At 43.6% G+C, this 27,276-nt stretch overlaps 1 protein-coding gene across 1 annotated transcript; it reads left to right on the top strand.

The window, feature by feature from the left end:
* Positions 1-27,276, top strand: hs3st3b1b (heparan sulfate (glucosamine) 3-O-sulfotransferase 3B1b). Its single transcript, XM_042306166.1, has 2 exons — positions 1-913; positions 26,151-27,276. Exons 1-2 carry the CDS (start codon positions 330-332, stop codon positions 26,767-26,769), a joined length of 1,203 nt encoding a protein of 400 aa, XP_042162100.1. The 5' UTR covers positions 1-329; the 3' UTR covers positions 26,770-27,276.

Genomic DNA, 27,276 nt, shown 5'->3' with positions numbered 1-27,276 from the left:
AAGGCTCAAAACTAGCAGTTGTTCGAAGGTTTGGCAACCGCGATGCGTGTGAAGAGAGACGGCTAGGGTGTGGAGTAGCGCCACTGAAGTGCACCAGTCGTTCGTATCATTTTCCGAATTCTTTACTGTGGCTCTGGTGAATGACGATTATAGCATGCAATGACTTTGCACCAGTGGATACATCCGCTTTAGTTTATTTGCTTGCTTTATTCATTTTTCCGTTTTAAATGAATGGCATGTGCATTTTGCGAGGCTACTTGATGTGCCATCCGGAGTGAGTGGTTTTGGCAATATGTGTCGCTGGAATATGGTATGCACTCGCAGGGCTTATGGAATATAGCCTGGTTTGTCACAATCTGTATGCGTTCTCATTCAGCCCGGTGAAAAATAAACTCTTTCTGCTCGGCATCATGTTTTTACTCTGGGTATATATGCTCTACTCCTGCGTGGGCTACTGTGCCACCATGCCAAGTTTGGTCGTGGACAATTACCGGGGAAAGGAGACAGGGTCTGTGGTCGGTAAAAGGATAGAGAATAACGGCAGAGTGGACCTCATGTCCAGACTGCTCCCTAGACCCCAACCCTGGGTGGATATAGAATCCGATTACGACGAACCCTCTGTCCGGACCTCCTCCAGAGACTTGCTCAATAACGATATAGACGCGTACAGAGGAGCGGAGGACTGGGACGAGATGAGGGGCGAGGGGCAGAGAGCTCCTGAGCCCGGTGCGATGTCAAGTTTCTCCAACGGATCAGGGAGCAAGAAGCTTCCCCAGGCGATCATCATCGGTGTAAAGAAAGGAGGGACGCGCGCGCTGCTCGAGTTCCTCCGCGTGCATCCAGACATCCGAGCTGTGGGAGCCGAACCGCACTTCTTCGACCGCAACTACGAGAATGGACTGGAGTGGTACAGGTAAATTAATCTACATTATTATATGCTCTCACATTCAATGTGCATTAAAGGTGATAGGTTATCATACATACATCAATGATTCCCATAGATGAACCAGCGCTATACAAGAAACGGTGAGAGAATATGTATGACAGTCAAAGCTACTCATCCAGTTACTAGACGTTGACGTTCCAATAGTTGTCCATAGCAGCCTATTCCTTTCGTTTCGTTGCCTATATCTTTCACAAACATTATATTGGATTGCAAACGGTGGAGGGTTTCTTTGCATTATAACAGTCTAAAATGCACTTAGACTAGCATAGTTGATCATATTAAAATCACAGGAAAAGTTGTATCATCTAATATATATAAGCTATAACCAGTATATAATTAAACAATGCAGTGTATGTAAAATTATTCGATAGTATAATTCAGGATAATTATATCTCTACGTTTTTATAATACGATTTGTATTAATCATTTATCAAATAAAACGAAATATGTTCAAAAAGTCATTTTAGTTAGTTCCATAATGCATAATAATATGCCTAGATCATATCCTATTCGCTATTTGCAACATACGTTTATTCTGCATAAATGTTTAGAGATAACGTCAGTGACCATATTTACGGTAAGGTCAATAGAAAATATGATATCTATAATCTACAGTACAGACTATTACTCTAATAGATTTTTAGTTATGTATATTGGTATGGTGCTTTTCCAAATTCCAAGCAGTTTTGGCGTCAACGTGGACATATAATCGAGTATTCAAACGTGCATAAAACTGTGGGGCCATTGAATAGCATTAAGAGATAACAAATGCATACGTTTGTATTTTTATTTCTTCAGTTTATGATCCAGTAGTAGGCTAGAATATGCCTGAATGAACATGCACTGTCTTAGTATCGCCTGGGCTGAGCCGTTTCCACGTCGTACAGTGGTCTCTATTGGACACAGTGCAATACTGCAAGTTAACGGGTTACTTTTCATACAGAATTAATTAAATAATTAGTTGATTATAAACTGAATATAAGTTACTAATATGTCTATTATACTACAGTCTGAAAAGGTCAGGTAATGTGCAAGTTGTGAATTCGAGATCGATTAATTATTATTAGCCTATTATTGGATGCCATATAGGCCCCTAATATATTAGAAATAAGATGTGCTTGATTACTTTAATGACCAATTACATTTGTTTGTATATTTCCAACTTTCAAATGTAAATAAATATGCAACATACTTACTATTATAGTTAGGCATATTTGAGTTGGGAAAAATGATGTTAAGCTTAAATACATTCTAAGCCAAGCGGATTTGTCCTAGCACTCTCCTTCAAAATGTATACATAATAAATGCACTCGAAAGTAACAGTAATCTACAACACAATAGCGCTGGGCTACTCGGAGAACAACAGTAAAAAAAAAAACGATTCAAACGTTTCTTAAGAGGGTATACTACCAACTAACCTTTATACCAGTCATTTACATTTTGAACGGATAATGAGTGGGAGGAGGACTAATACACTAGGCTAAGTAGGCTACTGTAGGATAATGAAAGAAAAACGTACCCCAGAATTAATTCAATAGTAAATCAAACAAAATCCCACCAACAGTATATGAGCTATTCCTTGATCAATATTTGGAAATACATGACAAACCCCCACCTATATTAGTCATACATAATTAAACGTTATAAACAACTTGCTCTACCTCACGTTGGATTCTCTTAACTTAGCTTAGAAAAGTAGTAGGGCCTATTAAAATAATTTAGATGTCATATTCAGTATCATATTCAGCAACGACGACTGAGCAATGGCAACTCATATCGAATTAATATGAGTGGAACATTATGTAGCCTAATCCGTTTACCTGAATGAATTAGTCAAATGAAAACTTTAAAAGAATGAAGTCAGTGCATTAAATGCAGCCAGCCTATGTGCGTTTTTAATTTCAGTTTAACATCGCAGTAAAATGCCGAAAATAGCGTAGCTGTTGAAGGTCTTTGCAGGAAAATCAGGGACCATGCATAGTGGTTGGTTTTCTCCTTGCTTAAACCCCGGGGACATTGCTTTAGTTTAAGGAGAGTTTCTCCATCTCTTTTCCCTGGACGGCGAGCAGAACTAATAGCTCATCTGACAAGTTGATAAAAACAATTGCATGCCCCTCTGAATAATCGGATTTGGTGCTGTGTGTAAAGAGCCGGGCTGTTAAATATGCGAGGCAGTTGAGGACCCCCAACTAAAGTAGAGCAGTGAAATGAAAGAAAAGCGGAATGAGAAACCTGTGTGTATGGAGTGTGTGTCCGGCTATATGGATTTGATTCAAATAAAGACACTGTCTTTATGTCGAATTTATTATTCAGAGATCCAACTTGAGCTTTTGAATTGGCTTTGGTAGCCTACAATTATTTATTAAACTTTGCACACTTTGAAATAAGTTATCCAAATGGTAAGCGCTAATTCTAGCTCATTTTATTTAGATTTCCCATGAACCCAATTTCCTCTTCATCATTGCATACTTTTAGAAAGAACAAACACGAGCAAAACGGAACATTGAGCAGTTAATGATAATGGTAATGAGGAAAATAGCTGCGGTGAATTCCTTTGGGTCGATGATTCAACCCTCTCTCTGGCCGCTGTTTACAGAGAAAACAGGACGCGAAGGTTGCCTGCTGGCGGGCACCGTGTGAGGAACGGATAGAATAAACACACATGACCCAGCGTTTTATCTGCGGTTCTGGCTGTGTGGCCCATAAACCCGTATCTGTACCTAGAATGAGGCTGGTTCTTAATTTAGTATTCTCCAGGCTTTTCTCAGGCCTCCGGCTATCCATCAAATCTGCTCAAGAAATCATACCCTCCAGCCAAGCCTCTCTTTTGGCTTATCATTTGATGGGACAAGAGTAACAATATTGGAACACAGTGTAGTTTGATCTGTGGACAAATGTATGTTTAATATATTGGCCAACACACACACACACACACACACACACACACACACACACACACACACACACACACACACACACACACACACACACACACACACACACACACACACACACACACACACACACACACTGTTCAGCTGAGCTTTTCCATCTAACCCAGTTTGTCAGAAAGCATCTCATGTTTTAGTAAGCTGTACTGACTTCCCCTCTCATGCAGTCACACATGTTGTGTGTCAAACACACTATGCCACGCTCAAATTCTATATCTGGGCACTGGTGTTTTTGCCCGAGACACAAACGCCACGCAAACAAAGTGAAGAGTTGTTTTGATGCTTTCCCTCTGTCTGTCCTGCTCTTATATAACTTTATGATGTGAAACTCACACACGTGTGGATGCTTTAACAGTAAGATAAGCAGGGTCAATAAAACTGACCCAACCCCTACTGAAGTAAAGGAGAGTGTGTGTCAGAGCGAACCGGCTGGCTGTAGTTCTGAATGTAGTTCTCCCTGCATGCTGCTCATGGAGCGTTTTGATAAGCTTTCTTGTTTGTCTTCAAGGAGAAGATAAACTAAATCAATGAAATCATACTTCATGATTACTACTCCCAACTTCCCCATTAGTGTCACATACTGGACTTTCCATACGAGAGAGAGATCACACCGGATGTCTTTTTGAAAGTTATAGATCTTGAAAACTTGATTTGCTGACATATATCAACAATGGACTAATGAAACACATACCAAAAAATAGTTTTTGGGTGGAGTTTTCCGTTAAATGGTAGTTTATTGTTGCGTTATGTGTGGGCCATTTACGAAGTCTTTTGCAATAGTGTAAAGCGATCTTCTGACACAGTACTACTGTGTCGTCCACTCTTCTTCTCTGGCTAGTTTGCACCATCTTTGTCTCCGCGGGCCAATGGTCACACAAACTTAGCCTTGGAATTCACCAACTAAATGCAGCCCGGGAGAGAATAGAAAAGGAAAGAGAGAGGGAAGGAGACGCCGCTGCAAAAGTAAAAGAGAATAGAGCAGTGATAACAGGATTATTGTGATTCTCTGATGTACTTTGACAGTTTTTATTTGGTGTCAAAGACAAAACACAAGGCTTGTGCAAGGGGGGCGCTTTGTATCAGGAGGTACACATTTCCACTGTGAGGTCATGCATGAACAGCCCCTAAGGAGTGTGTGTGAGAGAGAGAGAGAGAGAGAGAGCAGGTCAGGGCAGTCTGTGCTGTGTGGACCAACCAGTTCAATTGAGAACGAAGATACTGTATGCCCTGTCAGTTGAAAGTATCGGTGTTATTCTTTCTGGAATAGAACATGGATCACTCATTGTTGTTCTACCCATAGATATCCTTCATTCCTAATTCTACGGTTCTGCCTTATTAGTTCCAAAGGTACTGTTAGCACCTGCTACAGTGTGATCGGAATGCCGATGAGTTGGCCGGTCCTTTCAGTTGGACTGTTTTCATTAGCTACTCAATGAATTCTTCACACTTTTTCAGTGTCTATTTCTTGCCATTTTACTGCACTGAACTCCCTGTTGCCTCCGTCATATCAACGTTTTTACATATTTTGTTATTTACAACAGCCTTTTTGTCGAGTTGATTTTAAATCTCCGTCATTCTGACAGTTTGCGGTGGTGTTACCTCCCTTTCTGTGTTCATATTCCATATAGATGTATTGGTCATGATGGGGCTCTGATATATCATTTATGGTTCTGTGGTTTGCTTATGGGTGATGGGCTTTCGTCTCAGCTGCCTGTCAGCTCCATGCAGTAATGTACTGTGCTCGTTCACTGCTCCTCCCTAAGAGTGTTTTTATGGTTTAAGGAGTAGTTCTGAACACTTCTGGTCGCAAGGCTCCTAACTTTCACACTCTCTATTTGGAGTCTGTCACTCTTGTGTGAATAACTGAGGAATGATCAATCTGTGCTTGTTCACTACATAATCACCATTCTCCCCAGAATCTCCCTATGAGAAAGATAATTGTTGAGCTTTGTTTGAACAAGATTTTCTCTTGAGTTTCTGGCAAACTTTTTGTCATGAAGAAATGGGGAGCCTTGCCTTGAACTGAAGTGCTTGGGGAAAGTTCAACACTCCTTTGTTGACATGTACTATATTTGGTTAATGATTGTGCTTATGATACACTACATGGTCAAAAGTATGTGAACGCCCCTTCAAATGATTGGCTTTGGCTATTTCAGCCACACCCATTGCTGACAGGTGTATACATTTGAGCACACGCCCATGCAATCTTCATAGACAAACACTGGTTGTAGAATGGCCTGCAATGACGAGCTCAGTGACTTTCAACGTGGCACCTTCATAGGATGCCACCTTTCCATCAAGTCAGTGCGTCAAATCTCTGCCCTGCTCGAGCTGCCCCGGTCAACTGTCGGTGCTGTTATTGTGATGTGGAAATGACTAGGAGCAACAACGGCTCAGTCACAAAGGGGTGGGGTATACAAACTCACAAAATGGGAACAGAGTGCTGAAGCGTGTGTGGTGTAAAAATCATCTGTCCTTGGTTGCAACACTCACTACAGAGTTCCAAACTGCCTCTGGAAGCAATGTCAGCACAAGAGCAGTCAGTCGGGAGCTTCATGAAAGCAGCCACACACAAGCCTAAGATCGTCATACGCAATGCCAAGCGTCAAATGGAGTGGTGTAAAGCTTGCCGCCATTGGACTCTGGAGCAGTGGAAATGCATTCTCTGGAGTGATGAATCAAGCTTCACCATCTGACAGTCCGACGGACAAATCTGGGTTTGGCGGACGCCAGGAGAATGCTACCTGCCCCAATGCATAGTGCCAACTGTAAAGTTTGGTGGAGGAATAATGGTCTGGGGCTGTTTTTCATGGTTTGGGCTAGGCCCCTTAGTTCCAGTGAAGGGAAATCTTAATGCCACAGCATGACATTCTACATGATTATGTGCTTCCATCTTTGTGGCAACAGTTTGGGGAAGGACCTTTCCTGTTTCAGTATTACAATGCCGCCATGCACAAAACAATGTCCATACAGAAATGGTTTGTCGAGATCAGTGTGGAAGAACTTGACTGGCTTGAACAGAGCCTTGACCTCAACATCATTGAACACCTTTGGGATGAATTGGAATGCCGACTGCGAGCCAGGCCTAATCGCCCAACATCAGTGCACAACCTCACTAAGGCTCTTGTGGCTGAATGGAAGCAAGTCCCTGCACCAATGTTCCAACTAGTGGAAAGCCTTCCCAGAAGAGTGGAGGCTGTTATCGCAGCAAAGGGGGTACCAACTCCATATTAATTCCCATGGTTTTGGAATTAGCTGTTCGACGAGGTGTCCACATACTTTTGGCTATGTAGTGTGCTTGTAACATGTCACTTTTATTATTGCACATTAGGGAATTAAGGATGTTTAATGTGATATATAAGCTGAAATAGTTGATCCTTGAGACCGCAAAAGATCACCAACGTGGATGGGCTTTCTCAGCCATGCCAAGTTAATCTGGCTGCTGTTTTGTTTGCAGTGGTTGATCAAAGGTTATGCTTCAGTCTTCTGTTAAAGGAGTAGTTGGACTGAAATGGCGCCATCCCTGAGTGGGGTGTCTTTGTGGGCCGGTGAACCTTTGTATCCCTCCACCCTGTGATAAAGAACCAAAGAAAAAAACGCACTTAATGGCAGCTAGTGTCGGTTAGCTAGCTAGGGCCTGCTTAGAAGCTCCACCACAACAAAGGGACAAGTGGAGCATTGTTCAAAAGGGGAGTTTCAGAGGGGGTAAAAAAATCCTGTTGCGCTATCAAACTGGAGATGGTTGCGAAAGGAAGTCAGTCAGTGTAAAGTTGTTATCTATGGGCCTGCCGCCCCCACCCCCCCCCCACCCCCCCAGCTCCCTGCTTCCAGAGACCAGACAGGGGCTTCTGTCCGTGTCAACGACAGTTCTGGTTGGATGCCTCTTCTTTTTAACTCCTCACCCCAGGAGCACCCCTGTTTCCATATAGGTGACGTGACCCTACACATCTGCTCTCCACTGACCTCTCCCTCCTTCCTCTCACTGGCAGGCAGAATGTCAGAAAGGCCACCTGGTTGTAGTGCCACACTGGCAAAGTTCAGACTAACATCATCAACAACAAAATGCAAAATGTCAATTGAATGTGTGCTGTCCAAAAAATAGAGACTAAATGGAGAATGAAGGAGTCAACCAGTTTCACAAAGTCTTCTCCTGTAATGACTTACATTAGGGCTTTTATATTCAGCTGTATACTCTTCTTCTCAAGTCAAAAGAATGCTCAACACACACAGAGATGGACACCATACACACACAGAGATGGACACCATACACACACAGATGACACAGAGCCTTGTCCCTGGGTCCTTAGGGAGTGGTGTGTATTGATTAGTCAGGCCTGATTGGAGGTAAAGCGTGTGGAAGGGTTAGATGGGTTAAGGGCCTTTGACTGGGGTTTAGTGTGGCTGTGTGCTGACTGACAGGGTCTGTGTGCTGACCATCTGCAGAGCAGGAAAACGCTTCTGGACCCTACAGGGCTACTGGACCCTACAGGGCTACAGGTCCACACAGGGAAATACAGTTAGTTATGTTGATTTAGAGACTAACCTGCTGAGAGCATCCCCTGTCAACACAGGAAAACATGATTTGTTATGTCGATGTATAAACCAACATGCTGAATTAAGGAACCTGACTTTTCAACTGTCCAATTGTGAGATAGGAAATATATTCACTATAAGAGTTTTGCCTGATAAAGTCATTGACAGACAGTAGAATATCTGAAATCGTCTGTGAAACCTCTCAACTGGAGATGGATGCTATTATGTTGTAGTTATAGCTAGAGAGGAATGTTGACTCTGTGGCGATCTGATACTTTGGCGCTGTGATGGCTTCCTGTATCCTTGCCCTGGCCTTCCCTACCTCCACAGCTCCCCTCTTCAGGGGCCAACATGGCCGACCAGCCAACCGTACCGCTGACAGCAGGTTGACATCCCCTCCTCAAAGAGCGGGAGCCGCAAACATAAAAACAAGTCGCTCGAAACCATTCCTCTGTGTTGGGTAAGCTTCCCCAGCGGTCCCAAATGAGAGCGGATTATTTTCTTTATGGTCAGGCTTCAACCCTCAGCCCTGGCTGCCCACCCCCCCGTTCTTCCCCCCCACCACCCCAAAACAACCTCTTTTATGAACCTCCTTTCTCCATTCTTCAGCTGTGCACTCCGCCTATTGGCAAATAAGAATAGTGTCACATGTCGTGCTCTGTTCGCCCGATCCTGGGCGGGTCTCCCTGCAGGCCTCAGTGACCACGAGTGGTCAGCACGGAAGGGGAGAAGAGGCCCTCGCTCCCCGCTGCCTAAGCTGGCATGGCCCTACCGAATGGAGGGGAGAATAGGGAGAGACTGGGGGTGGATGAGGTGGAGGTGGGGGCTGGATGCTGGAGAAAGGCAGCTTTGAGCATTCATCCCCAAATTACCACCAGCTAATTGTGAAAGGAGTGACCTGTGGAAAGGGGAGTGGCAGCTAGCTAGCGCAGCACTGTGGTGGCCTAGTGGCCCATGTGAGTGGCCCATTCAGCACTACCCACAAAAGTGGGGGGAAGATGGCCGCCGCAGCAGGAACCTACTGCTAGAACTATGGATACAGGAACTCAGTGTCACACACACACACACACACACACACACACACACACACACACACACACACACACACACACAACAAAATTAAGTTTGAAAAACTGACTATTGTACACGCTCATTCATTCACTCTGGCGGAGGAGAGGAGACACTTGTGTGTCTGTCTGTTGATGCCATTTTTGTTCTCCCTTTTGAGAAATAATTTATGTATTCCCCCCAGAGCTGGAGTCAAAGCAAGACAAGGAAGGCAATGATGAAAAGAGTTGGGAGAAGAAGAAATAATCAAAAAAGAAGAAGAAAAGAAGCTATGGTCTTCTGAGATAGTGATGTTTTCCCCCTCTCTCTTTCTCTCTCCTATAGGCCCTTGTGTACTGACCCTCCTTCTGTGCCACTAGTGAATTGGGTCCTATTTAACGAGGTGATAATTTGGATGTGGGAACACATGTCAGAGCAATACCAGACCTCCCTCCTGAGTTAACGCTCATTCATTGCTGCTAAATAAACACTGTTTGGCACATTAAAAGAGCCCAGGGGCTTGGAATTAGAGAAAAAAACACACACAAGCGTTCCTATGCGTTGTTAATCATTAGCCTCCTTCTTACTCAATTTTCCTTCCAACGCCATGGTCAGTCAGTGTTCTGTTGGCATCGCTCCCCCAGATATTGAGAGATGAGAGAGTGGTAGGTGAGAAAGGGGTGGGCGTAAAGTGGAGGAGGGTGAGGAGAAGGAGAAAGCTATGACATTAGACTTGGACTTGTCCCAGGTATTAAGTCTCGGAGGTCCCCATTAAGGTGTGGGTAGGTGTGGCAGTGGATGGGGCTGCGTCTGGTGCTCGAACCAGGGCTGGGGCTGTGAGAGGGAAAGTAAGAGTTGGGTAGTGGAGACTAGGAGGCCCCCTGAGGTGTTCTATTAACCCTTGGCCATAAAAGAGCACAGCTCATTAGGAGCCCTGAGTGGTCTCCCTCTCTCTCACTCTCTCTCACTCTCACTCTCTCTGTATGTCAATGGGCCTCAGAGGAGAACAGTGAGAACAGCTCAGCTCCAAGGCAACCCAGCAAGCCAAACCCAGGGGACAAACTCCCTCTGGCTTTCTCTCATTCTTTTTCACTCTGTCCATTTTGTCTCTATCTTGTCTTTCCTACTGATCGAAAGTACTGGGTGTTTGGAGCTTGTACTCTTCGCTTGTGGAATTATAAAGCTATACAATAGCAGTTGTCCAAACTGAACATTTAACGTAAAAAGTTCAGAGAAATCATTTCACGCTGCAGCAAGGTGTGCACCTTTTATCCGCAAATCTCCACCAAAACAATTTGATTATGTCAGGTATGCGTAAATGGTTGTAAAGGAGTCAGGTGCAGGAGAGCAGATGTGGTGTTGCCTTTTATTTTGGCGAACCAAAAACACACAGCAAAGTGAACACGAAATAATAATACAGGTTAACAAAACCCAGCGCAACAGACTAACGTGCGCAATACATGAAACAGAATAAACAATAGCACACAAAGACCTGAGGGAAACAGAGGGTTAAATACACAACACATAATGAGGGAAATGAGAACCAGGTGTGTGGGAAAACAAGACAAGACAAATGGAAAATTAAAAATTGATCGGCTTATGGCTAGAAGACCGTCGACGTCGACCGCCGAGCATCGCCCGAACAAGGAGGGGCATCGAGTTCGGTAGACGTCGTTACAGATTATGTGTTAAAGAAATACACATAACATATGGCAGGGGTATAAAACCGGGGGTCCGCTTAGATATTGCCGGGGGTCCGCAATTTATATATATATATAAATATATACAGTACCAGTTAAAAGTTTGGACACACCTACTTATTCAAGGGTTTTTCTTTATTTTAACTTTTTTTTATTTTGACTAAATAACACAAATGGAATCATGTTGTAACCAAAAAAGTGTAAAATAAAAATATATTTTATATCTGAGATTCTTCAAAGTAGCCACCCTTTGCCTTGATGACAGCTTTGCACACTCTTGGCATTTTCTCAACCAGCTTCACGAGGTAGTCACCTGGAATGCATTTCAATTAACAGGTGTGCCTTGTTAAAAGTAGATCTGTGGAATTTATGTCTTTCTTAATGCGTTTGAGCCAATGAGTTGTGTTGTGACAAGGTAGGGTTGGTATACACAAGATAGCCCTATTTGGTAAAAGACCAAGTTCGTATTATGGCAAGAACAGCTCAAATAAGCAAAGAGAAATGACAATCCATCATTACTTTAAGACATGAAGGTCAGTCAATCTGAGAAATTTCAAGAACTTTGAATGTTTCTTCAAGTGCAGTCAAGCGCTATGATACAACTGGCTCTCATGAGGACTGCCACAGGAAAGGAAGACCTACAATTACCTCTGCTGCAGAGGATAAGTTCATTAATGTTAACTGCACCTCAGATTGCAGGCCAAATAAATGCTTCACAGAGTTCAAGTAACGGATGCATCTCAACTTCAACTGTTCAGAGGAGACTGTGTGAATCAGGCCTTCATGATCGAATTGCTGCAAAGAAACCACTACTAAAGGACACCATAAGAAGAAGAGACGTGCTTGGGCCAAGAAACATGAGAAATGGACATTAGTCTGATGGAATTCAGTCCTTTGGTCTGATGAGTCCAAATTTGAGATTTTTGGTTCCAACCACCGTGTCTTTGGGAGACACAGAGTAAGTGAACAGATGATCTCCACATGTATGGTTCCCACCATGAAGCATGGAGGAGGAGGTGTGATGGTGTGGAGGTGCTTTGCTGGTGACACTGTCAGTAATTTATTTAGAATTCAAGGCGCACTTAACCAGTATGACTACACAGCATTAGGCAGCGATACGCCATCCCATCTGGTGTGCGCTTAGTGGGACTATCATCATTTTTCAACAGGACAATGACCCAAAACACACATCCAGGCTGTGTAATGGCTATTTGACCACTGAGAGTGATGGAGTACTGCATCAGATGACCTGGCCTCCACAATCACCCGACCTCAACCCAATTGAGATGGTTTGGGATGAGCTGGACTGCAGAGTGAAGGAAAAGCAGCCAACAAGTGCTCAGCATATGTGGGAACTCTTTCAAGACTGTTGGAAAAGCATTCCAGGTGAAGCTGGTTAGAGATTATGCAAAGAGTGTGCAATGCTGTCATCAATGTAAAGGTTGGCTACTTTGAAGAATCGAAAATCTAAAACAGATTTTGATTTGTTTAACACTTTTTTGGTTACTACATGATTCCATATGTGTTATTTCATAGTTTTGATGTCTTCAATTTTATTCTACAGTGTAGAAAATGAAAAAATAAAGAAAAGCCTTTGAATGAGTAGGTGTCTCCAAACTTCTGACTGGTACTGTATATGTATTTATTTAAATGTTTTAATGAATATAGCTAGCAACAACAGAATCAACACATTTGGATTTTCATATCTACAGTAGCAAAGAGGAGAATAACGAAGAAGTGTTCTGGCTAAGGCTGACATATTTCCCTGGCAGGGCCCATTTCTCAAATGTCTTTTTAAAATCAGCTTCTTTCTCTTTTTTCTCTCAAATGACTTGTCTTTCTGGCATGGAGAGTGAGTGGATAGAGTTTAGTTGCAAACCATGAGGCCCTCGCTAGAGACAGCGGAGGACAAAAGTGAAAGCATTTGTCATCTTGCTCCCAATGTTTCTCCGACATCCAAATGAAATAATGAAACCTTGAAATTGCACTCCACCTTGGACATCAATGCTGGGCGGTAACTTGAACTAGCAGCAGTAGAAAGGGTTAACAACGTGGGTCCCGGCTCGCTCACTGTACTTTCAGCAATTATCTTGTCTTCGAGATGCACTGAGATATCAAAGCAGACAATATCTAGGCTATCATCCAAGACAGAGCTTTAGAATTGCCTGAGGATGCAGGAGCACAACAACACTGCTGTCATTCTTCTCCTCACAAATGAACAGTTTAATTTCACTACTGGAACTATCGCTACACAATTTTGCTAATTATACGTTAGCCAGAAAGACGGCTTGTCTTAAGGATTTTGTAAACCATTAACCTACACCACAGCTGTACTGTCTGGGAATAAGGGAGGAGAGACATGTAATGGTACACACACACGCACACACACACATACACACGCACACACACACACGCACACACGCACACACACACACACACACACACACAAACACACACACGCACACACACACACACACACACAAACACACACACGCACGCACGCACACACACACACACACAAACACACAAACACGAATATAGATCCTTGTACACTGACTGACAGGAGGAAATCCCCTCTTTCTAGCTCACCTGCCTTCAAAAAGTCCTCAGGCAGTTACGGATGACAGGCAATTCAAACAAGATGCAAAGCAGCTTTGTATATATATATATATATATATATACAGTGCCTTGCGAAAGTATTCGGCCCCCTTGAACTTTGTGACCTTTTGCCACATTTCAGGCTTCAAACATAGAGATATAAAACTGTATTTTTGTGAAGAATCAACAAGTGGGACACAATCATGAAGTGGAACGACATTTATTGGATATTTCAAACTTTTTTAACAAATCAAAAACTGAAAAATTGGGCGTGCAAAATTATTCAGCCCCATTACTTTCAGTGCAGCAAACTCTCTCCAGAAGTTCAGTGAGGATCTCTGAATGATCCAATGTTGACCTAAATGACTAATGATGATAAATACAATCCACCTGTGTGTAATCAAGTCTCCGTATAAATGCACCTGCACTGTGATAGTCTCAGAGGTCCGATAAAAGCGCAGAGAGCATCATGAAGAACAAGGAACACACCAGGCAGGTCCGAGATACTGTTGTGAAGAAGTTTAAAGCCGGATTTGGATACAAAAAGATTTCCCAAGCTTTAAACATCCCAAGGAGCACTGTGCAAGCGATAATATTGAAATGGAAGGAGTATCAGACCACTGCAAATCTACCAAGACCTGGCCGTCCCTCTAAACTTTCAGCTCATACAAGGAGAAGACTGATCAGAGATGCAGCGAAGAGGCCCATGATCACTCTGGATGAACTGCAGAGATCTACAGCTGAGGTGGGAGACTCTGTCCATAGGACAACAATCAGTCGTATATTGCACAAATCTGGCCTTTATGGAAGAGTGGCAAGAAGAAAGCCATTTCTTAAAGATATCCATAAAAAGTGTTGTTTAAAGTTTGCCACAAGCCACCTGGGAGACACACCAAACATGTGGAAGAAGGTGCTCTGGTCAGATGAAACCAAAATTTAACTTTTTGGCAACAATGCAAAACGTTATGTTTGGCGTAAAAGCCACACAGCTCATCACCCTGAACACACCATCCCCACTGTCAAACATGGTGGTGGCAGCATCATGGTTTGGGCCTGCTTTTCTTCAGCAGGGACAGGGAAGATGGTTAAAATTGATGGGAAGATGGATGGAGCCAAATACAGGACCATTCTGGAAGAAAACCTGATGGAGTCTGCAAAAGACCTGAGACTGGGATGGAGATTTGTCTTCCAACAAGACAATGATCCAAAACATAAAGCAAAATCTACAATGGAATGGTTCAAAAATAAACATATCCAGGTGTTAGAATGGCCAAGTCAAAGTCCAGTCCTGAATCAAATCGAGAATCTGTGGAAAGAACTGAAAACTGCTGTTCACAAATGCTCTCCATCCAACCTCACTGAGCTCGAGCTGTTTTGCAAGGAGGAATGGGGAAATATTTCAGTCTCTCGATGTGCAAAACTGATAGAGACATACCCCAAGCGACTTACAGCTGTAATCGCAGCAAAAGGTGGCGCTACAAAGTATTAACTTAAGGGGGCTGAATAATTTTGCACGCCCAATTTTTCAGTTTTTGATTTGTTAAAAAAGTTTGAAATATCCAATAAATGTCGTTCCACTTCATGATTGTGTCCCACTTGTTGTTGATTCTTCACAAAAAAATACAGTTTTATATCTTTATGTTTGAAGCCTGAAATGTGGCAAAAGGTCGCAAAGTTCAAGGGGGCCGAATACTTTCGCAAGGCACTGTATATATATATATATATAATATACTTTTGACTGTTACTATATATATATATATATATATATATATATATAAAACTGTATAAAACTTGTTCTTCATGATATATATATATATATATATATATATATATATATATATATATATAGTAACAGTCAAAAGTTTGGACACACCTTTTCATTCAAGGGTTTTTCTTTATTTATACAATTTTATACATTGTACAATGATAGTGAAGCCATTAAAACTATGAAATAACACAAATGGAATAATGTTGTAACCAAAAAAGTGTTGAATAAAAGTATATTTTATGTCTGAGAGTCTTCAAAGTAGCCACCCTTTGCCTTGATGACAGCTTTGCACACTCTTGACATTTTCTCATCCAGCTTCATGAGGTAGTCACCTGGAATGCATTTCAATTAACAGGTGTGCCTTGTTAATTTGTGGAATTTCTTTCCGTCGTAATGCGTTTAAGCCAATCAGTTTTAAGCAAAGAGAAACGACAATCCATCATTCCTTTAAGACATGAAGGTCAGTCAATGTGGAAAGTTTCTTCAAGTGCAGTCACTAAAGCCATCAAGCACTATGATGAAAATGGCTCTCATGAAGACCAGCACTTCTGCCATAGAGGATAAGTTCATTAGAGTTACCAGCCTCAGAAATTGCAGACCAATAATTGTTTCACAGAGTTCAAGTAACAGACACATCTCATCATCAACTGTTCAGAGAATATTGCATGAATTAGCCCATGGTCGAATTCCTGCAAAGAAACCACTACTAAAGGAGAGACTTGCTTGGGCCAAGAAACACGAGCAATGGTCATTAGACCGGTGGAAATCTGTCCTTTGGTCTGATGAGTCCAAATTAGAGCATTTTGGTTCCAACCGCCGTGTCTTTGTGAGACACAGAGTAAGTGAACAGATGATCTCTGCATGTGTGGTTCCCACCGTGAAGCATGGAGGAGGAGGTGTGATGGTGTGGGGATGCTTTGCTGGTGACACAGTCAGTGATTTATTTAGAATTCAAGGCACACAATCAGAATGGCTACCACAGCATTCTGCAGTGATACGCCACCCCATCTGGTTTGTGCATAGTTGGACTATCATTTGTTTTTCAACAGGACAATGACCCAAAACACATCTCCAGGCTTAGTAGTGGCTATTTGACCAAGAAAAAGAGTGATGGAGTGCTGCATCAGTTGACCTCTCCTCCACAATCACCTGACCTCAACCCAATTGAGATGGTTTGGGATGAGTTGGATCACAGAGTGAAGGAAAAGCACCCAACAAGTGCTCAACATATGTGGTAACTCCTTTAAGACTGTTGGAAAAGCATTCCAGGTGAAGCTGGTTGAGAGAATTCCAAGAGTGGGCAAAGCTGCCATCAATGCAAAGGGTGGCTACTTTGAAGAATCAAAAATCAAAAATAGATTTTTGATTTGTTCAACACCTTTTTGGTTACTACATGATTCCCTATGTGTTATTTCATAGTGTTGATGTCTTCACTATTATTCTAAAGTGTAGAACCCTTGAATCAGTAGGTGTGTCCAAACCTTTGACTGGAAATGTTTATATGTGTATTGTATATATGTGTGTGTGTCTATAGGGGATGGTGGTGGTGACATGTATGTTCTTCTACGGTCCGTTTTATCTTTTGTTCATCCTAGCTGTATCTAGATCAGAGAGTCATATCTGTATCTAGATCAGAAAGTCATATCTGTATCTAGATCAGTGAGTCATATCTGTACTAGATCAGAGAGTCTTATCTGTATCTAGATCAGAGAGTAAAATGTTCTTTGGAGCATGTCAAATACCTTCAAATACTGCTTCTGGTGCGGCACGCACGCAAACACACATCTGAATGAGCTGTATCTGAACGACCCCATGATACTGATGAGGCCTGAGTCTACAAGGTGACTGGTGATGGCGATGCTGGAGTTTGTGGCTGCCTCAGGGGTCACCAGCGGTCTGCTAACACCTTTAACAAACACCCACAGCAAACACAACATAACACAGTGATCACAGAGGATTACCAGCACTAAACAAACTCGGGGTCGGGCTCCTAAGTGGCTGCAGCGGTCTAAGGCACTGCATCTCAGTGCAAGAGACATCACTACAGTCCCTGGTTCGAATCCAGGCTGTATCACATCTGGCCGTGATTGGGAGTACATTAGGGCGGAGCACGATTGGCCCAGCGTCTTCCGGGGTAACCCGTCATTGTAAATAAAAATTTGTTCTTAACTGACTTGCCTACTTAAATAAAGGTTAAATTAAAAATATATATAATACAGACCCAGCACTGGATTACAGCTAGTGTTTGTGTGTGTGTACCTGCAGTGGAACCCTGTGTGCCCAGAGTAGATGTACTTGTTGTCATGGCCCACTCCCGAAGTGTATACCTTGTGTTGTATCTCGTCAATCCAAGTGTTGAGGTGTCGCGTTGTCATTCTAAAAGGAATTGTGAAATACAATGACCCTTTTGGCATAGCTAGTCTTCATTCCTCCCTCTTCAGTGGAAAGTACTACTGAAAATGGCAGCAGTTCAGGGTAGGGACTAGGGTTGCATCCCAAGTGGCATCCTATTCCCTATGGCATCCTATTCCCTATGTAGTTCACTACTTATGACCAGGGTCTATAATATTCTCAATGTAGTGCACTACGTATTTGACTAGAGCCCTATGGCCCCTGGTCAAAAGAAGTGCCCTACATAGGGAATAGAATGCTATTTGGTACATAACCTCGGTGGGCAGAATGTGTAAAGCATGAGAGGAGGAAGTGAAGGCAGCACTTTCTACCCCCCACCCCCCGCCACCCTGTTCCCCCACCATCTTAACTGTTTTATTTATACCACATGGAGAGCTGCCTCTCCTTGCACCATGGTCTTGTTATTAACACTCAGTAATTCCGCTCAGCCTGCATGGCCACAGGCATGTACCTCGATGCGGGCCCTCCAAGCAGAAAGATGTCACATTCCCACTGTTATTTGTCTTTTCAGAGGTACTGAATAGCAACAAATAAACCCAAAACAGACCGTGTAGCAAATCGTGAGTTATAGAATTGAGTGATGTGTGTGTGTCATGCTGCAGGGATGGTAACCCATCACAAAGGAACCACTGTGGTTGTGAGAGAGGTTTCTGGAGCACTCTAACCTCATTTAAGTGTTTTCAGTTCAAAAACAGAGATTCCAAATGGCACACTATTCCCTTTATAGTGCACTGCTTCTCAGCAGTCCATTATCAAAATAGGTGCATTATAAAGGGAATAGGGTGCCATTTGGAATGCATCCAAGTATCTGAAGCTGGCGGTTACAGTAGTACAGTGTTGGCATGTCGTTTTGACACTTTGCCTGACATACAATACCTAACTCTGTATGGGTCGTTTAGTTTCTGTTTATTTACTCTTCTCTGCTGGTGTCCGATGTTCCCTCCAAGAACCAGGCTGGTCCTTAGCCTAAACTAAAACCATGGAGTTGGACCAAACCAAACCGCATGGCCTGGGCCAAACTCACACACACAGACACTAGCAGTAAAACATTTTTTTTTATAAGATTGCAACTTTGTTGGCATATTTCTCCCAGTGAGTACAGTGATGTATGGGGCCATTTAGGTTAACTGTTTGTTAACGTTGAAGCCAAAATAATATTATTTAAATGGGATGCTCTGAGAGTCTGACTCCTGAAAGACGATAGAGGGTTGAGAGAGGCTGGGCTCAGCCACCCAGGTCAGTGTGTCTGGGACGATTCGCCTATCTACATTATTCATCTCCCCTCTTCAGTAGACAGCTCAGACGGCCTCTTCCAGGGGCTTCCACACTCCATCAGTGTGTGTGTCTGTGTGTTTGTGTGTTTGTGTGTGTGCATGTGTGTATCCAACCCAACATCTTACAGAGATCCAGTGGCTCCATTTATTCAGTGAGGTCTGTTAATGTGTAACTCCAGGCCTGGATGGAAAGCACCCTGACAATCTGAAGAGGGGCTTCTTCTCAAGGCTTAATGGTCCTTTAGTATCAAATAGGATTCATCCCACAGTCAGCATGAGTTATTTACTAACAAACAGTCACATGCACACACACACAATCAGGAGAATGCACACATGCACATTCACTCCTGGCCCTTAGGTTAAGAGGAGATCCCTGGATCTTTTCATACAGGAAATGAGCTGTCAGGAAACTCTAAGTGGCCACATACCAGAACCTACCATCCACCCCTCTCCCCTACTCTCCTCCTCCCTACTCTCCTCTCCTCTCACTCTCTCAGTATGGATCTAGTGCCTCTGCCATAAACCGTCACTTTATTATTTTGAATTTATAGCCAAAGCCTTGCTCTGCGGTTAAATACTCTGGGCTCAGTGGGGTATATTTCATAATGTCTGGCTTCTGTGTGTGTGTCTCAACACTGCTTTGGGAATATGTATGTAGTGGGCCAGGAGTGTTGTGCATGCCTGCCTGTCTGCTCAGTCTGTGGCATCCACAATATGGGTGTGTGTGTTTATATTTCAATCCCATTTCATAGACAGACTAGCTTCTCCTGCTGGACAATTACAAACAGACTGTAGTACATTACTTTCAGCCCCCTATAGAGGCTTCATAATGTGCTTATTTACCAGTCAGAGATTCACAAGCTGTTGAATTTGTTCAAATTAGACTGGAATAAATTATACTTTCCATTGTTGAATGGATCCTTCATCATCCTTGCATTGATAAATGGTGTTTTTGAAAACAACTAGTCTAACTATGCAGAATGAATATCTCGTACGCATTCAGAACAGAGGGAGGGGCTCCAATAGAGTACTCAATAGACCACTTCAAGCGCAGACTTAATTACTAGTCAGCCAGTTGTCGAGAACAGGGGTTAAACCTCCAAACTTTGTGGCCAGTCAAGGAACAAGTGGGCCTCAAGATGTCTATCTTACACCGCAGATGAGTCTTTGTTTTTTAGCCGACGACTTTGTAGCCACATCTCTCCTCTACTCCCGTTCATCTGAAGACCTTGGGTGAGAGGTTGGAAGAAAAGGAAGAGAGTCTTTCAAGTGCTTCTTTCCTTCATTTCCTCCATCTCTCCTTGTCTCCGCCTGTGAAGTGTCACTTAGCTTCTCTCAGATCTCCAGGCTGGTCTCTGAGCGGTTTGGGGACTGCTACTGATCAATAGCCTATAGAGTATTGAGAGAGGAGGTAAGTGTTTGTAGTGGCTATCCAGGAAGTAATTAATGAGTTCAGAAAGCATTACAAAGAAGTATTACCAAGTGGGACGACTCAGTGCTCTAAATGGGCAGAAGTTTTTCACCTGATAAGCTGCAACAGTAGAATTCTGAGAATAATTATAATTATTTGATTATATATATATTTTTTAAATGTTATTTTCTTTAACTAGGCAAGTCAGTTAAGAACAAATTCTTATTTACATTGACGGCCTACCCAGACCAAACCCGGACGACACTGGGCCAATTGTGTACCACATTATGGGACTCCCAATCACGGCCGGATGTGATACAGCCTGGATAGGTGACTCAGCGTTGGTGAGCCATCCTGAGGTGAATCACATGGAGAGTAGACTGTCTTAGCTATCACCTATGATTGGGCGATTAGCTTTGATTTGTTTTGACTTCGGGTCTTTGGGTTAATTTAAACAGCTCTACAGCTACTTAGAGCCTAAGCTGTTTGTGTGTGTCATGTGTTTGTGTTATCTCTATGGGGAGCAGGTCTAATCAACAACTTAAGGTGTGCATCAGTCTCTCCTGTCCCTAGTGGACGAGAACTATCTCTCTTGATTTGCCTTCACACAACAAATGATCCTACAAGGGCTAGACACCTTGAGTAACAAAGACTTTACACGCAGTGACATACAACCAATGCCACCTGTATCATATAGGGAACACCATAACAAGGCAACTTTTCTCTCCTCTGTCAATTAAACAGACCGGTGGTCATTTTGTTGCGGCTGTTACAGATGCACTCGTTCAATGGAAACAGAGGCAGCCTCTTATCGTCCAATCAAACGTGACAGAAGATAGAGAGACAGAAATAACCCCTGTCTTGTCTGTATTTATCTGTGTGTGTGTGTGTGTGTGTGTGTGTTTGTGTGTGTGTGCGTGTGCGTGTGCGCGTGCGAGTGTGTTTACTGTATCTATGATGGGATGTGGGCCGTTAAACGCAGGCCACAGGGCCACTCCAGTCCCCCGTTTGAAGTTGGCATGCAAAGAGGGCTTCTGCTTTGTGTCTTATCACTGTTTGGCGTCCCTTTCAACTTGGAAAGAAAACCCTTCGACGGAGGACAGAGAGAGAGAGAAAGGGGAGAGAGAGAGAGAGGGGAGAGATAGAGAGAGGGGAGAAATAGAGAGGGGGAGAGAGAAGGAAAGAGAGAGAGAGGGGAGAAATAGAGAGAGGGGAGAGATAGGGAAAGGGGAGAGATAGAGAGGGGGAGAGATAGAGAGGGGGAGAGATAGAGAGAGGGGAGAGATAGGGAAAGGGGAGAGATAGAGAGAGGGGAGAGATAGAGAAAGGGGAGAAAAAGAGAGGGGGAGAGAGAAGGAAAGAGAGAGAGAAAGGAGTAGAACCAGGAGTAGAACCAGCAGCTGAACCGCTTTATAAAGTCCTGCTTTTGAACATCCTCAGCTCTAGAAAGGAAAACCCATACAAACCTGGCGTTTTGTTGTGTGTTCCGATGTGAAGAGCAAGGGCAGTTCACCCTAATGGTAAATGTCTGTCATGCAATTTTAAGATATCTAATATTTTTGGAATATCGTAATGCACTCTCAAACGTTTGCATAATTTCAGCCAGTAGTTTTGAAAGTGGTGCTCACGAGCCAAAAGTGTCCCTGTTTTTTGAGTACTACGTCATCAAATTGAGTACTACGTCATCAAATTGAGTACTACGTCATCAAATTGTGTACTACGTCATCAAATTGAGTACTACGTCATCAAATTGTGTACTACGTCATCAAATTGAGTACTACGTCATCAAATTGTGTACTACGTCATTAATTTCGTATGATGTGTTTATTTTTATTTGTATGGTATGTTACGAATCAAATTCATACTGTATGTTACGAATTTGTTGTGCTTAAGATCCTGGAGTGCATCTTTAAGTCGTTATGTATTGTAAGGAACCAACAACGTAGATGGATGTTGGTTCCTTAGAGTGAAGATATTTGTCCCATGTGTCATTGAGCAGAGAGAAGCGGAGGCAGTGGAAGGCCCCTAGAGCTTGTGGAACTTCTGGAGTCTTTAGGGGGGGGCAGCTGAGTGTTCCAGGGGACAATCTCTAGGCACACGTTCCACTCTAGAGCTCTCCAAAAGCTTCTCTCACTCAAAGCTGAGAGTGATCGAGAAGTGCTTCCAATCAGTCCTCAATAGGCACCTAGCCCCCCACCTCACCCCTCCACCCTTACCCCAGTCCTTACCCCCGCCCCGATGGCCCGGCCACTGCCTCGTTCACCCCGCCGCCAAAGGACAATGCTCTCGATTTGAAAGGAAAGCAGGGAAAAAGAGGGTCTCCTTGTCACAGAATTGCCTGTTTGCTGACAGAACCTTTAAAAGCACTACCTCATAAATCAAAACAGAGTATAATAGGCATTGTTCCTCCCAAGACCTACTCTTCCCACTGAACTGAGCCCCCTCCTCCTCTTCTCTTTTATTCTACTCCCCCTTCTCAGAGAGAAGTGGGTAAAGTCAGAGGGGGAGGTTTTTATTGAAGGCCTTCTCTTCTTCTCTTGTGGTGGATTTGGCAGGTCTGTTTAGAGGGTCTCGTCTTCCCGCTCCCTCTCTCTCTGTCCAGCTCTACCCTCCTTTCACCCTCTCCCTCCCTCCATCCCAACCCCCTACACTTGATTCACAAGAGGGATTCCCTGAGCTAGGATCACCATAATCTATCAGCATGCACATTCTACCTCGATCTCCCTCCCTATCCCTCCCTATCGCCAGGCCCCATTGTCACTTAGAAATCGGATTAGAAGGAGAGCTGTGTGCTGGTTCTGTGTTGGTTTGCTTCTAGGGACTTTATGCAGCATGTTAGCACTACATAATACAAAAAGGTTGCCTGCAGTATCACCATTATTTCTAGAGAGAATTAGTGACTAATGCTTTGTATTTTAAGGCTGACATGTTTGTTTTATATTCCTTGAAGACATTCGAGAAGCCTGTGTAAACACTTTAAGTGGGATCAACGCTCTTGAAGAAACAGTAGTATGTGTGTGAGCATGCGTGTGTTTGTGTGCAAATGTTTGTGCGTGTGTGTGTGCATGTGTTTGCTTGCACTGCTTTCTTCCTGCATGCGTGCCTCCGTGTGTATGTGTGTGTGCTTGTGTGTGTATAATCAGTCTGTTTGGCTTACACTCCTTTCTTCTCTATCTAATAATGGTTTTGCTTAAGGAGATATCTGTCATGCTCTTGCAGAGAGATTCGGTGCATCTCCCTGTTTTGATTTCAATAGGCAGTTAATGAGCTTTTGGAAGAAGTCTTGGTTCTCTTTCCCCTGCTCCCTTCTCCTCTTCTGTGTCAGCAATCAAGCTGATATGATCCTAATTAGATCACTGGCTGGCTCTTGAAAGACTCTGTTGATACTACACATACATATCTGTCAAGAAATGTCCATTAACCATTTCATTAGTTACCTCACATCACCCTGGGCTTTCTCTCCTTCATTTCCTCTCTCTCTCTCTCTCTCTCTCTCGCTCTCTCTCTTGCTCTCTCTCTCTCTCTCTCTCTCTCTCTCTCTCTCTCTTGCTCTCTCTCTCTCTCTCTCTCTCTCTCTCGCTCTCTCTCTTGCTCTCTCGCTCTCTCTCTTGCTCTCTCTCTCTCTCTCTCTCTCTCTCTCTCTCTCTCTCTCTCTCTCTCTCTCTCTCTCTCCCAGAAAGCAATTTTTTACTCACAATTTCCACTATAAAACGTGACCACTAGTGCATTAAAGGAGAGCCAGCCAGTAGTACATGTCAATGAATTAACCATGAGGTGCAGTAGTTTTACATGAACTAGATTCTAGAGCAGAACTGAGGAGGACATAGAACTGAAGGAACTGTAGGACAAAGAATGGTAAGCCTAGGTCTATATGGCAGCCCCAGTGCCTCTTACAGCAGACATGGTGTGTAAACACTCACGGTGGGATTACACAGTGCAGGGACAGGGTCTTTTACAATGGTTGTGTAACTCTGGCCCTGCACAACAACACAGCCTGCTACATAGGGGACAATAGGCTAACAGGAACCCTTATCTCCGTGTGCACCCTGATAGCCTGTCTGCCTGGGTTATCTCTCTCTCTCTCTCTCTCCTTCCTCTATCTGTCTTTCTTTCTCTCTCTCTCTTACTATCTTCCTCCTCCTTGCTTTCTCACTAACTGTCTGCCTTGTTTGCACTGGGGTTCAAGCAAGATAGTATCAGTATTCTAGTGTGTATTTCTACATATGTGTCCTGCAGGGTTGTATGTATCAAGACTGTGTGTGCATGTGTGTGTTAAGGAGTGTGCCTAAGCATAGACGAGTGTAAATTCCTGTAATCTTCGGTTTATAATAGTACCCCTCACCTCCAGCTAGCGAGTATCAGAACCAGAATCACATGAAGACATCAGAGACGTACAGGGTTTCCTGCTAGAGGCTCCAGGGGCTCTCCGCCAGGGAGGGAAAGGGGATCCGTGTCCGTCAAAGCCCCTCTTATTGCCTCGCCATAATCCACTCTCTATGATTGTCCACCATTTCTGAAACCCGAAACCGTCTTGGCAGCGGAGAACATGTTCACTTTTCATTCAAATGCTTCTTGATCATAGGTTCTGTATGTAACTGATACGTCTCACTCCCTCTAACACAGCCGTACTGGCTGGCCCTGGTCCTGTTAGAAACATTGGGTAAAGTGAAACATGTTGAGTCTCCTTTCAGACAGCTCGAGGGCTTATTGTTGAAGCACTCCGCCATGGGCACGCCACAGAGAGCTCTAGCTAAATCAGTGAAAGGCAAATTAGGCTGTGCTTTGCTGCCTAAGCGGTTAATGGTGTAAAGAGGCAGGGTGGATTAAGATTTAAGCCCAGCCTCACTGGACCATTAGGGTGGTTGGCAGAGCCAGAAGAGACAGACAGGAGGGATGAGACAGTGCACTTCTCTGTGTTGTTGATCAGATGATGAAATAGCCCAGGATTAATAGAAAAAATGGTTCTTCATGGAATTTGATTGTAAATTCTACGCTACACAGAATTTTCTTGTAGGTGGATATTTACTGAGGAACATAGCTGCATGACTACAAGCGATGTGAGGGCCTCTAGCCTGTGTGTATGTTTTTAGTGAGTGGTGTTTATGTTGGAAGGCTGCCTATAGTAATAGGTTGGGAGCCCTGTAATAAGGCCAAGCGGCCTACACTAACTGACTGACTGACTCATTGATTGTAGAACACAATGCTCTCCATCTGGTTGATTACATTATGCAAGATAGATTACATTATGCAAGATTCTCCTCCTAACCACTCTCTCCCTCTCTCTTTCTCTCTCTCTCTCTCTCCTCCCCCTCTCTCCCTCCCACTCTCTCTTTTCCTTTCTCTCTCCCTCCCTCTCTCCCTCCCTCTCTCTCTTTCTCTCTCTCTCCTAGCCCCCCTCCTCTCTCAAGCAAAGTGTATTTCTGGCTGCTTTAAAAATGTAATAGTTCCTAGTTCTAAGAGTCATGAGTGATAGATTTTCTTCTAACACGGTCCTCTTTTCTTCTCCTCAGGGAGCTGATGCCCAAGACCCTGGAGGGTCAGATCACCATGGAGAAGACCCCCAGCTACTTTGTGACCAGAGAGGCCCCGGCCCGGATCTCCGCCATGTCCCGGGACACCAAGCTTATTGTGGTGGTGCGGGACCCCGTCACCAGGGCCATCTCTGACTACACGCAGACGCTGTCTAAGAACCCCGATATTCCCACCTTCGAGAGCCTGACCTTCAAAAACAGGACTACGGGGCTCATCGACACATCCTGGAGCGCCATCCAGATCGGCATCTATGCCAAGCACCTGGACAACTGGCTGCAGTACTTCCCCATGGGTCAGATCCTGTTTGTGAGCGGAGAGCGTCTGATCAGCGACCCGGCCGGAGAGCTGGGCCGGGTGCAGGACTTCCTGGGACTCAAGAGGATCATCACTGACAAACACTTCTACTTCAACCAGACCAAGGGCTTCCCCTGCCTCAAGAAGGCTGAGGGCAGCAGCAAGCCCCACTGCCTGGGCAAAACCAAAGGGCGGACCCACCCCAACATCCACCCAGAGGTGGTGCAGAGGCTACGGGACTTCTACAGACCTTTCAACATGAAGTTCTACCAGATGACAGGACATAACTTTGGTTGGGATTGATGGATGTGAATTTGGGAAGACACCTTGTTTTTTTTCTCTCTCTGTAATTCAATGAATGGCAAAAAAAAGACATGCGAGATATTGCTATATATATATGTAAAATGTACAGAAATCTATTTTATAATAATTTATTTTTATTTCTAAGCAATTAATTCACTAAGCTGCCTAACCATATTGTACATACATAGCATCTGGCCCACATTTATTTCCTCGTTTTCTTTTTTTTTTACATTCCACATTTTATTTTGTTTCTTTATTCTTCCCTTAATGGTCCCTCATGTCAACTCAATAGAGTTAACATGTCAACTCAGCACAGTTAAAATGGTCTCTCATGTCAACTCAGCAGAGTTAAAATGGTCCCTCATGTCATCTCAGCAGAGTTAAAATGGTCCCTCATGTCAACTCAGCACAGTTAAAATGGTCCCTCATGTCAACTCAGTAGAGTTAAAATGGTCCCTCATGTCAACTCAGTAGAGTTAAAATGGTCCCTCATGTCAACTCAGCACA

Source organism: Oncorhynchus tshawytscha, linkage group LG25 (genome assembly GCF_018296145.1).
Source record: "Oncorhynchus tshawytscha isolate Ot180627B linkage group LG25, Otsh_v2.0, whole genome shotgun sequence".
In the NCBI taxonomy this organism is placed as follows: Eukaryota; Metazoa; Chordata; class Actinopteri; order Salmoniformes; family Salmonidae; genus Oncorhynchus; species Oncorhynchus tshawytscha.
Note: the sequence above shows the minus strand (reverse complement) of the source record. Positions and strands in the feature narration are given on the sequence as shown.

Coding starts and splice junctions, on each gene's coding strand:
- hs3st3b1b (XM_042306166.1), top strand. CDS start 330: ATGGAATATAGCCTGGTTTGTCACAATCTGTATGCGTTCTCATTCAGC. Junction 914..26,150: donor AATGGACTGGAGTGGTACAG/GTAAATTAATCT, acceptor TCTTCTCCTCAG/GGAGCTGATGCCCAAGACCC.